The sequence below is a fragment of the Sinocyclocheilus rhinocerous genome, unplaced genomic scaffold (assembly GCF_001515625.1).
Source record: "Sinocyclocheilus rhinocerous isolate Xijiao unplaced genomic scaffold, SAMN03320098_v1.1 scaffold2982, whole genome shotgun sequence".
Taxonomy (NCBI): Eukaryota; Metazoa; Chordata; class Actinopteri; order Cypriniformes; family Cyprinidae; genus Sinocyclocheilus; species Sinocyclocheilus rhinocerous.
Window position 1 is genome coordinate 23,547 of NW_015656004.1, and position 11,709 is coordinate 35,255.

The window sequence follows — 11,709 nt, forward strand, 5'->3', positions numbered from 1 at the left end:
TTTATTTAAATACTCTCCTCCCATAAATGTTGTCTGAAAGGGAAACTCCTACAAATGCATATGCCGTACAGTCAACTACAAAAACCACAGCACGCATTTTAATCACTAATTTTTCACTGCATGTGGTGGACTAAGTACACAAATCAAGTACTTGAGTAAAAGTACAGATCCGTATAATAAAATATTACTCCAGTAAAAGTAAAAGTACTCCGTTCCTGTCCACCACTGCATGTCTTTAGGAAATCCTGAGTCTGTTAGTAAATCTGGTCCTACAAACCACACTTTATATACAAATACAAATGAGATCATGCTGGCACATCGCTGTCAGAGATGTACTTCATTTGTACAGTATCTCTCATCCGAACACTCTTTGAATATTGCACCACTGTGAAATCAGATGCATTATTAATTTATTTACAAAAGTTGCCAGAGCCACATCTCATAGTCAGGATGAAATCCTCCAATTGCCCCAACAAGAATGAGATTAGATAGTTTCTAAAAGGTCTTCTGCATCCTGTGTGCTGCCATCTATTAGACAAACATACTGCAACGTGTGGAACACAAAGGTGCGGCGCAGAAGAAAGTCATCTCAGCGTGCAGGTTGGCCAGAAGCCTTTTTTAATCAGAATAAATGACCTCTGTAGGAATGGCACATTGGTTTGCACTTACCACGTCATGCAGACTCGTCAGATTTTTTTGTCTGAAGTTGTGTTTTTTTTTATTTGCATTTAGCGTCCAGCTAACAATGTGGCCCTAGAATAGAGATGCCCGGGCTGACAAAAGAGCATGCAGGAGACTTTTAATTTGAGAGGATAACTTTAGGTTGGTGGTATTAATATGACACTAGCTGATGCAATTCACAGAGCTTGTTCTCACGACCTTGTCAGCAGATCCCAGACATATCATAAGAGCTGCCCGGCTCTCTGAAAACTTCTCTTCAGCAGAAAAGACAACAGGAATACATCATGCTCTGGCAGACAATTAACAGCACTGTAACTTTCAGATGTAATATCAGACCTTTGCCTGATGTCATTTCTCATTTCTCTGAGGTGGTGGATCTGTTGGCAGTATTAGTGACTAAGCCCCCTGATGAATTAGAATGTCAATCTGCATTAAAAGTGAAAGCCAGTGATACCAGACATCAGGATATCCTCCATTATGTAGACCTGTGTCTACAGATAGTGTGATCTCATAAACGCAGGGCTTGGAAAGATAGCTGAAGTAAATGTTACGATGGAAACGGTCCCCTAGGAACGTTCGTTTTCAAACTGGTGGTAATTGTTTTATGTCTTACTTGTTTATGATAGAAATTCAATTAGGAATTAATTATCTTTAATTCTGCAAGAGTCTGACTTCAAAGTTAACTCAATAGGAGAAGATAAAAATGTTTCCTTTGCTACACCACGATAAGCTTATTAATTATGTAATTGCAGAGGATTTATGCCAGTGACATTTTTGGCATGCTTGCTGTTGCTATTAAAATCAGTCCTATTTAGGGGTGTGCGATATTAACAAAAAATAATATCTCAATATTTTCTGGGATTTTATCGATAATGATAATTAGACGATATTTTGCTGAGTGTGTTATTGTGCTGGTATCTTAAGGACTGCCGTGGACAGCTGACTTGATATTCTTCATATTCTGTGCAGTGGTCAGTTCACACTGATAGAAATCAATATTTTCCAATAAGTTTTAACTGATTTTTACATTTTATGGGCATTTTGACCTTTATAAAGCCTTTTTTTTCTAAAAGTGTCCATTATCTTTTGAATACTGATATTTGAAATTATTTAAATAATAAAAGATACTCTGAATGTGAAATTAAAACCGCCAGTAGGTGGCAGCAAGTCACTATTAATAAGTGAGTCAATGCGATTGAACCGAATCATTTAAACGATTGATTCATTCAGGAACAAAACCGCGTCATGTTGCTCAGGGACACAAAACAGTGCTGTGGTTGTGTTTGGAGTTATTTTTTGTTGTCTAAATAGCGCAAAAACAGGAAATATGGTGTCTAAAGCGTAAGTCTCTTAATTAACTTCTTGTTTATTGAACTGTTGTAAAAAATCAATATCACATTTGAAATCAGTCATTTTTGGAGGAAAAAACGGCACTCTTTGTGTGAAATTGATTAACTAGGCTATTTGAAGTGGTATAAATATATACATTTTCTGCCCCCATGTCTTGAATTTGTGATCATTCTAAATGTATTGTAATAGACGGGATCATCAGCACTCTAGTCTAGACTTCACGTAATGTATGCGTGCACTCTGTAGGGGTGTTTTGAAAGTTTTTTGCAAAATACTCGATAATGTCAAATCGCACATCGTTAAAACAACAATTACGATATTATCGCAAACTATATATATCGCACACCCCTAGTCCTATTACAGGGCAATTTCAGGACTCTATGTACACACTTTACTTTCAGATTGTCTTTTTATTCTTATGCTAAGTAGTGTAAAGAACAATGGGCAAAGGTTGGTTAATGTCTGTTTTCTGTACAACGATGTAGCTCACTGCTTAGTGTGATGCATCGTTGGAGAAATTAGCCAGCTGGTCATGACTGTTTTCTGAAACGGTAGCAAATTTGTCTTTCGAACCATGTTGAGCAGAACTTTTGTTAATGATGTCACACAGGTGTTTTGAGTAATTAATTAATTATCTCAATATCAACTGAAAAATTCAATCAAATTCTTATATAAATAACAAACATGGCATAAGAGAACTGTTTTCCTTCTCTTGACAAACTAAAAGGTGTAGAATTAAATGTGTTGTCATGCATTTAAGCAAGCATGATAGCTTGTCATACTAACTAGAAACTAACCACAAAAGCAAATTCAAACCACACAAGTTTGCAATGCTGTTTGCGAATATTCATTGGAACTATAGTAGGGTGACTCTTTTTCCTGGACATGTCCTGGTAGAGATTTCTAAATTGCTAAAAATGTCTGGGTTTGGGTTTGTTTTCCTATTGACATGCTCTCTACTGTCTTCGTACATTACATGTATGCGTGTTTGCATTCATACATTACATGTATTGAGTTCTCTGTAGATTCCACCTTTTCGCACGCCACGATTGGTCAATTATGCACAAAAGGTCAAACTACTTTTCAGTCATTTCCTTAAACAAGCGTTGACATGTCTGGGAAAAGGAGAACATACTGTATGGTCACTGAACTATAGCTTCAGGAAACACCAGATTGTTTAATCATTTTGGTAATGACCATAGTTGTAAACAATGACTTTGGAAAACATTCCCATAGTTTTAACTACACCATTTGATTTTGAAGCAATCTATTCAGATCAAATTTCTGCAAGCAGCAGTGAGCGATTTACATGCACGTTCTTAAGGCGATCATGCTTAATAAGCCGAAAACGCAGTTGGTCATGTAAACGCGGTGACCTGTTTTCTTTTATCGGAGTAAGGTCATAAACGGCGTAAGTATAAACAGGTAGTTTTTTGCCTCTTACTCCGATTTCGCACGGCATGTAAACGCAATAACCCGCTTTCTGTCGGCTTATTGAAGTGCGCATGTGTGATACGTGACAGGAACGCATCGTTAGTGCAGATTTAAGCGCATCTAGACCGAGCAAACGTCTTGCAGTAAAGAAAGAAGGAAATATATCACAAAAGCAGACTTTTCATGACTCAGAAAATTATAAAAATGTGTTCACATCTCGTGCAGCAGAAGTAGAAGTGGTTCAGTCACAATGCTGCGTTTATAACTGCATGAGAGGATAATATATGAGCGAAGTCATGTAAACGCAGCTACTTGCGTTGTCAGGTTACTGGTGTGCATGTAAACGGGGAAAACTGGTTATTTTAATAAGCTGATATTTGTGAGTTATCAGCTTACTGGTGTGCATGTAAACGTGCTCAGTGATAGTGAAAGTGATACTTAATTATAGTATAGCAGATGTATTATAGTGCTCTTAAAAGTGCCACTTTCTTGTCGCAGCTCAGCTTAGTTTAAGACTTATGACTCCATCATCCAATCAGCATTATCATGACCAAATTTTCTTGTGAATAATTAGTCACATCACATTTTGGCTCAGGTGATTGGCTCAAAAACAGTTCAGGCATCCAGAACTATGATAGAATTTTATATTTCAAATCATGTACTTCTGGGTAGTCCTGTGCCAGCTGACTAACTACCATTGAGATGAATGACAATACTAACAGTCAGCTTTCTTCCAGTAGTATTTAGAGCTCCTTAAATGAAATATTAATATTTTTAATTGAAAGTGAAAATTAAGCTCTAACAAGCCTCTACTTCTACTGCATTTCACAATCTTTGCTGGTTACCATTTAGTTTCGTTTCTGCATTAGCCACATACAAATCAAAGCTTTTAAAAAATGTTTTACAAAGTGCCAGGACCTTTTTCCACTTATGGCTACTTCACTGGCTAGTCTTCACTGTGGACCCAGCAGTACGCTTCTGTGCACCACTTTGCAATTTGCACCTCTCTATTCCAGCTTTCAGCTAACATATCCTTCACTCTTCTCACTAAATTAATTTTCTTCTAAAAGACCAGACTCTTATGTAAGCAACAGAGCACCTGCCAGCCCACATCTCAAGACAGCAGATGAGAGGCACATCAGTGATGTGATAACAGGCAGACTGGCAAATTCATGCCATCTTTTGATTCTTGAAAATGCAATGAATTAAAGAACTGCGAGTACAGAGGTAGGCGATGGCGCAAACACAAAATAAATTGGAGTTTGGACTGAAGCCTTTCTTTTAATAAATATTCTGTATACGAGGACACGCAATTCTAAGGAAATGTCTTTTCTGTGCAATTTAATAATAATTTCACACAAATATTCACATAATAAAATCAGTATTTTCTGAGGAAAATTATAGTTGAATAAAGCATAAATTCTCGATGCATGAAATATTAGAGTTTGCAAGGAAAACGAAGTCTGGTGTTACAACTTCAATAAGACAGACTCAGAAAATGTTATTTTGGAGTGCATTTTTGATGGCTGTCTGGCAAGAAATACAAGTTTGATTATGTAACTGAAGTATGCATTGCATCAGTATGAGGCTGTGATTGGTGCTCTGCATTCAAACACACAGTAAAGTTGTTTAGTGGGTGAAGCTCCATTGCACCGTATGCAAGATTAATGGCTGCCTCTGGCCCTGAACCGCTAAGGCTAACAGAGACACCCTGGCCATCAACGCACCATTTATAAATCAAGCTAAATGGATCAATATTTTCAGGACTATGGAGGTAAAGTATGGCAACTCCTGCTTTAGGAAAGCCCATTATGAATCGGGGATGAGTCACAACTGGTGGAAACTCGAGGTTATTCTCTGACCCCTGTGTTCCATACAATAAAGACGGTCAATATAATTTCCATCTTTATTACAGTCTTTCGCTAAGATTAAAATTCTTAAGCCCTCACTAATCCTGTTTTATAGCTGTAATTCTCAATTTAATGGATGAACGCTGATGTAATCACATAAAAAGATCATTTATAGCTTGGTTTAATACCGTCTCGGAAGAAAAATATGAGGGGTTTGTAAATGTAGCGAATATCTCATTCATTAACAATACAGCATTAAGTTAATGATTCCAATCTTCCTTACAAACACATGCACAGTCAGTTTTTTTTAACAGTCACATGATGCATTTCTGGTTTCAAATTGTAGATTTTTATTTCTTACAATTTATACTTTTTTGAATTTCTGTCATGTCATATCATTGAATGTGAGTATGTGAGTTCATTAATGCTTTAAACTTTATCCGTACGATGGGGGAAATCACTGTGATAAAGCAAAAATGCCTACATATAATAACAGCATGCAGTAAATAAATTATTTTTGTGTTTGTTACTAAGTGGGCACATGACAAAAGAACGAACGACTCAAACCCGAAGACTCAAGAGGTGAACTAATTAATTCTGTTTCCGGTACAGACTGCATAGCTTCATAGCTGCATAGCCGAACACTCAAAATGACTTACTGTGTGTGTGCACTTGGATGGGTTAAATGCAGAGCACAAATTCTGAGTATGGGTCACCATAATTGGCCCCACGTCACTTCACTTATACTTCAGCTTACAGGGATGTGACGTGACAAAAGTACGAATGACTCATATTGGCAGGGGAGGTGAACTAACAGATTGTATAGCCTCAATGAATTAATTGTTTCTGTTTCACATCATTTGGCCTTAGTTGCATTATAGTTTATTTTTCTTATTCTAAATGTGATCGTCACGTAAGTACATGTGTCGGAGAATTCATTTATTAACATGTATAATTTTAATTATATTCTGCTGAAATTAACAAAATGGCTTGGAAATTAATTAACTCCTTGTGATGAACGAGATTCAAAGATCCGAGTCAGTAAAATGATCCGAACTTTCCATCACTACAGAAGATCCAGTTATGATATTTGTTTTAAAAATTACAAGCTTGGAAAAACAAAAAAAGTAAAAATGAAATGTATGCATGAATAACAATAACATGCATATAGAAAACGAGTGAATTGCCATTTCATTCTGTCTTTAAAAGTTCTGTTAGCAATGTTAGCCATTTTGCTAACTTGCGCCACTAAATTATACTGCCTTCTCCTTCAAAAAAACCCACCAATGTTGCCAACTTAGCGACTTTGTAACTAGATTTAGCGACTTTTCAGACCCCCTTAGAGGCTTTTTTTTTCAAAAAAGCGCCTAGCAACAAATCTAGCGACTTCTTGGACAAACCTTATTTAGTTTCTGAGACTCGTCGGTACTGCTTGCTTTCTCAGCGAGCACACATATTTCCCTCTGCGTCTGATCTGTTCACCGAGCGGCAGAGAGCAGCGCTTTCAGTTAAAATAGCTATTCTGTTGCTTTTCTAATTTTACATGCAAATACAGCACAGCCATTGTCTTTATCTTATGTGTATTTGATTTCATCAGACGGCGGCTCAATTATAAATCAGGATTTCTGTGCGGATTAACATCTTGGAAGAAAGAGCTGGTTATGTAGTCTTAACGGACCGCGTTTCAGTCACATTTCATATTCATCCCGTTGTCTGACAACAGAAACAGTAAAATATATAAATGAAAACAGTTGTATTGATAATAGGCAATATGAGCAATGATGTTCTGAATATGCTAATTAGCGTATGGCGTCATCTAGCGACTTTTCAAGCTGGCTTAAGCTACTTTCCATTGAAAGAACTTGGAAACACTGAACCCCATGCTGCATAGACAAGTTAGCACACCACATGTCAACGAAGCCGAACACTCAAAATGACTTCTGACTGGCTAAACGGTAACATCCTGCATTCAGATAGCAGTTTTCCTGCCTAGGGCTGTCGCAGAAAGGAATGTGATTTCTCAAGACATCTGGTTCAGTGATATCTGTCAGGTAAGAGGGAAGTTTTCTGCGTGCCGTTCCATAAAAATTGCTTACGGCACCGTTAATACGCTCACTCCTTCAAAGAGGTTGACGGGGCAGCAGCTATCTGCTAAAACAACAGAACTGTGACCGAGTGGATATCACCTTGTGTAGTTCATCAGTTCAAGTCAGAACAACTCTAAAGTTGGACTCGATGGTTTCGTAAAGAAACTTACGAAAATAATGACCTATTTCGCATGTCCCAGATTTGCCCAAGCCTTTCTCTCTGTTGTGCATCTGTAATGCAGGTGATGGTGATTTATGAGCAGGAGTAAAGGATGTGCCTGAGATTTGATAATTTCCCCATACCCTTCAGCATCACACTCACCCGGGAGATAAAAGACTAGAAATATTGCCGGCGAGTATTAAAACCTCATGTGTGCGCTCTGATTATTTTGTCACTTGCTGTAACTGAATTCCTATTTGTCATGCTGGAGTCTACACTAATATGTGAGGGGTGACCACATTCCACAAGCTATCTCGCTTTTTCCTCTCAAGGCTGTGAAAAGAATGCCAGGGTTGCTTATATAGTTTCCTCAAATAAATATAATGCATTTTTTACACTCTCTGAGGAAATGCGAGTGGTGTTTTCCTGTGGAAAACTCACAATGGTTTGCTGCCAGGGTTGCTAAGGTACTATGGGTGAGTGGTTTTAAGCATGTTGCTAAGCGATTGCTAGGTTATTGCAAGACGGTTGCTTACTCAAGTCAAAAGTGTGATTCCTACTTCCTACAGAATATTGTCCTGGTTTTATTTGCCAAATGTCAGACTGCTCGGAAAAGCAGTAGCACACCCCAACAATTTGATGTATCATTCATGTCTGTAGGGACATGAATGGGGAGTTGCATGCTGACTTTTAATACTTGGGTTCTTGCTTTGTACTTTTGCTAAGTTTGAGCATAATAGCTGTTACTGTTATTACAACTTAAATAAATGCATGGTTGCAACTAAAAAAATTCTAATTTATGGATTTAATTGACATTTTTAAAGTTGCGTTATATGGCAATATTATTTTGATGGGTTCTGTTGACAATGTTGCTCATTACATTAACTTAAAATTGTAATTTAAACTGATTTCTTTGTTTATTGATATAGCTGCTGCCACTACAATTATATATATATATATATATATATATTAAGCAACTTAATTGTAGTGGCAGCAGCTTACACTGTCTTAATAACTTCCAAAATTGGGAGGTGGATTTCATGTTCCAACATGTTGGAATTTATTTTTTTATTTTTTATAAAAATTAGAAAGAGCTGTTAGTGTTTAATGCTGTTATATTTGACATTTAAAAAACGTTCTGTTATTTCATATTTTGGTGAATTTAAAATAACACTTTATTTTAAGGTGCCTTTGTTACACGCTACATGTATTTACTGTTATAATAACAATAAATTATGCATAATTGCATGCAAGTAACTCTAAGCCAAACCCTAATCCGAACCCTAACCATATAGTAAGTACATTAATGTATAATAACATGTTATTAAATGTATAATTAGTGTATTACATTGTAACAAGGACATCTTAAAGTAAAGTGTCACAGGGGCCTTATGCCGCGGACTCTAGACAGTCAGATCACCATGGAGAAAACACCAAGTTACTTTGTGACCCGGGAGGCGCCGCGACGCATCTCAAACATGTCTCGCGAAACAAAGCTGATCGTAGTAGTGCGGAACCCAGTCACAAGGGCGATCTCCGACTACACACAGACCCTGTCGAAGAAGCCCGACATCCCTTCTTTTGAGGAACTAGCTTTCAAGAACAGGAGTCAAGGCATGGTGGACACCTCCTGGAATGCCATCCGCATAGGCATGTACATCCTCCACCTGGAGAACTGGCTGCAGTACTTCCGTCTATCGCAGATCCATTTTGTCAGCGGGGAGCGGCTCATCACAGATCCAGCCGGAGAGATGGGCCGCGTGCAGGATTTCCTGGGGCTCAAACGCATCATCACGGACAAGCACTTCTACTTCAACCGAACAAAAGGCTTCCCGTGCCTGAAGAAGCCGGAAAGCAGCAGCCAGCCCCGCTGTCTGGGCAAGTCCCAAACCCTAATCCGAACCCTAACCATATAGTAAGTACATTAATGTATAATAACATGTTATTAAATGTATAATTAGTGTATTACATTGTAACAAGGACATCTTAAAGTAAAGTGTAACCCATATTTTATGATGCAAATTATTACACTCCTCTAACTCAATGTATTTTGATGGTAGAACATAATTTCAGATGTTTTTTTCATAATAAAAGATTTAATAATAATAAAAGATTTTGTCATAATAAAAAAAATGGTTTGTTTCAAGGGTTTGATTCCCAGGGAATACATTAAATAAATGTATAGCTTGAACACAAAGCAGGTAGCTTTGGACAAAAGCATCTGCCAAATGTAAAAATAAATATTTCTAAATATTTCCTTCAGGGTAAGAATTTTTTTTTTTAATTATTGTTTTAATTAAAGCATTTTTTTATACTTTATTTTTACTTTCTCTCCTTTTTTAATATGCTTATCTTATGACTCTGAGCAGATCTTAGGTTTTATTGTAAATAGTTATCTTTTAAAATGTGTTATTAATAAAGAATCAAAAAAGAAAGAAAATTAAAGTTGCCATCGATAAATGCATTTTTACATTTTAGATTTTTATATTTATAATATATTCAACCGAACAAAAGGCTTCCCGTGCCTGAAGAAGCCGGAAAGCAGCAGCCAGCCCCGCTGTCTGGGCAAGTCCAAGGGCAGAACTCACGTTCAGATTGACCAGGAAGTCATTGAGCAGCTTAGAGAATTTTATAGGCCATTCAATGTGAAATTTTTTGAAATGGTGGGTCATGACTTCAGATGGGACTGAGGAGGAGGACCTGGATGAAACCAGCCTCGCTTTTCTGATGATGAACACGTCTTCAAGGGATAGTTCGCCTAAAAATGTCAATTCTATCATCATTTACTCACCCTAAAATTGCTGCAAACCTGTATGCCCGTTTTTCTTCTGTGGAACATAAAATAAGATATTTAGAAGAATGTGCAGTTTGCTCATTTTCCAGTAAATCATATGGACTACTATTATAATACTTTTATGGAGTTTTCGCAGCCTTCAGTCTATTATATAAACACTATCCTTCAACAGTTTGGGGGGGTCAGTAATTAATACGAACTGGAAAAAAATATCATAGTTCCCACAAAAATATTAATCAGCACTACTGTTTTTAACACTGATAATATGAAATGTTTCTTGAGGAGTAAATCATATTAGAATGATTTCTTAAGGATCATGTGACACTGAAGACTGGAGTAATGATGCTAAAAATTCAGCTTTGCATCACAGGAATACATTACATTACACTCTAAAAATGCTGGGTTGTTTCAACCCAATTTTGGGTCAAATATGGACTAACCCAACTGTTGGGTTAAATTTTGGTTACATTTTTGGGTTGAAACAACCCAGCATTTTTTAGAGTGTACATTCAAATATATTCAGATAGAAAACAGCTATTTTGAATTGTAATAACGATTAATGTTTTACTGTATTTTTGATTAAATACAAGCAGCCTTGGTGAGCATAAGAGACTTCCAGCATTAAAACCCCAAACTTTTGAACAGTAGTGCATTTCATACAGGTTTGGAGGGTGAGTAAATGATGACAAATAATTTTTGGAGTAACTATCCCTTTGAATCAGTTTGCAGGACAAAAGGAAACAGAACACCTCAAACTAATTAAGACCCAGTGCTCTTAATATATATTAAAAAAAAAGATAAAATATGGGCAGAAGACAAAGTTGTATGTACTGTAGCTCAAGAGACTTTGCCTTTGACATGAAATGCTTTAATACATTTAGAACCCATGCAAGGTCATTAAACAGAAGAAGTGAGAAGCTGTTGTTCAGTGTCATAGTGTTTGGTATTGCATTTGTTTCATTCATTGCCCTCCTGTTACTGTTTAAAACACTAAACCAAGTTAATCGTCTTGATATGAAATAGAAACCCGTAAAGCATACAGTGACTGCTGAGGTGTGTCATTACGTTTATCTCACAAAATGTAACACAGCAAAACAAATTAAATGAATCATAAAAAAAAACAAAAAACATTTACTTTCATCCTCAATGCAGTACGAGAAGTTAATTCATGTTTTGTTCATGCAATGAGAACAACCTCTGGCCCTTTTTTTTTTTTTTGGGATAACTCTCAAGGCCAGTGGAAAAAACTTGTTCAACAGATTAATCATCTTTTCATTGGTTATTCTGATGCACAATTCTGACAGTAGGAAAAAACATCAATGCATAACTGTCTATGGTAAAAACTGACAATAA

At 36.7% G+C, this 11,709-nt stretch overlaps 1 protein-coding gene across 1 annotated transcript; it reads left to right on the forward strand.

Annotated features, from left to right (window-relative positions):
• The first annotated feature begins 1,998 nt into the window (after positions 1-1,998).
• Positions 1,999-9,478, forward strand: LOC107719184 (heparan sulfate glucosamine 3-O-sulfotransferase 2-like). The gene is made up of 2 exons (XM_016526559.1): positions 1,999-2,022; positions 8,947-9,478. The coding sequence occupies exons 1-2, from the start codon at positions 2,009-2,011 to the stop codon at positions 9,476-9,478; spliced, it is 546 nt and encodes a 181-aa protein (XP_016382045.1). The 5' UTR covers positions 1,999-2,008.
• Positions 9,479-11,709: the final 2,231 nt, after the last annotated feature.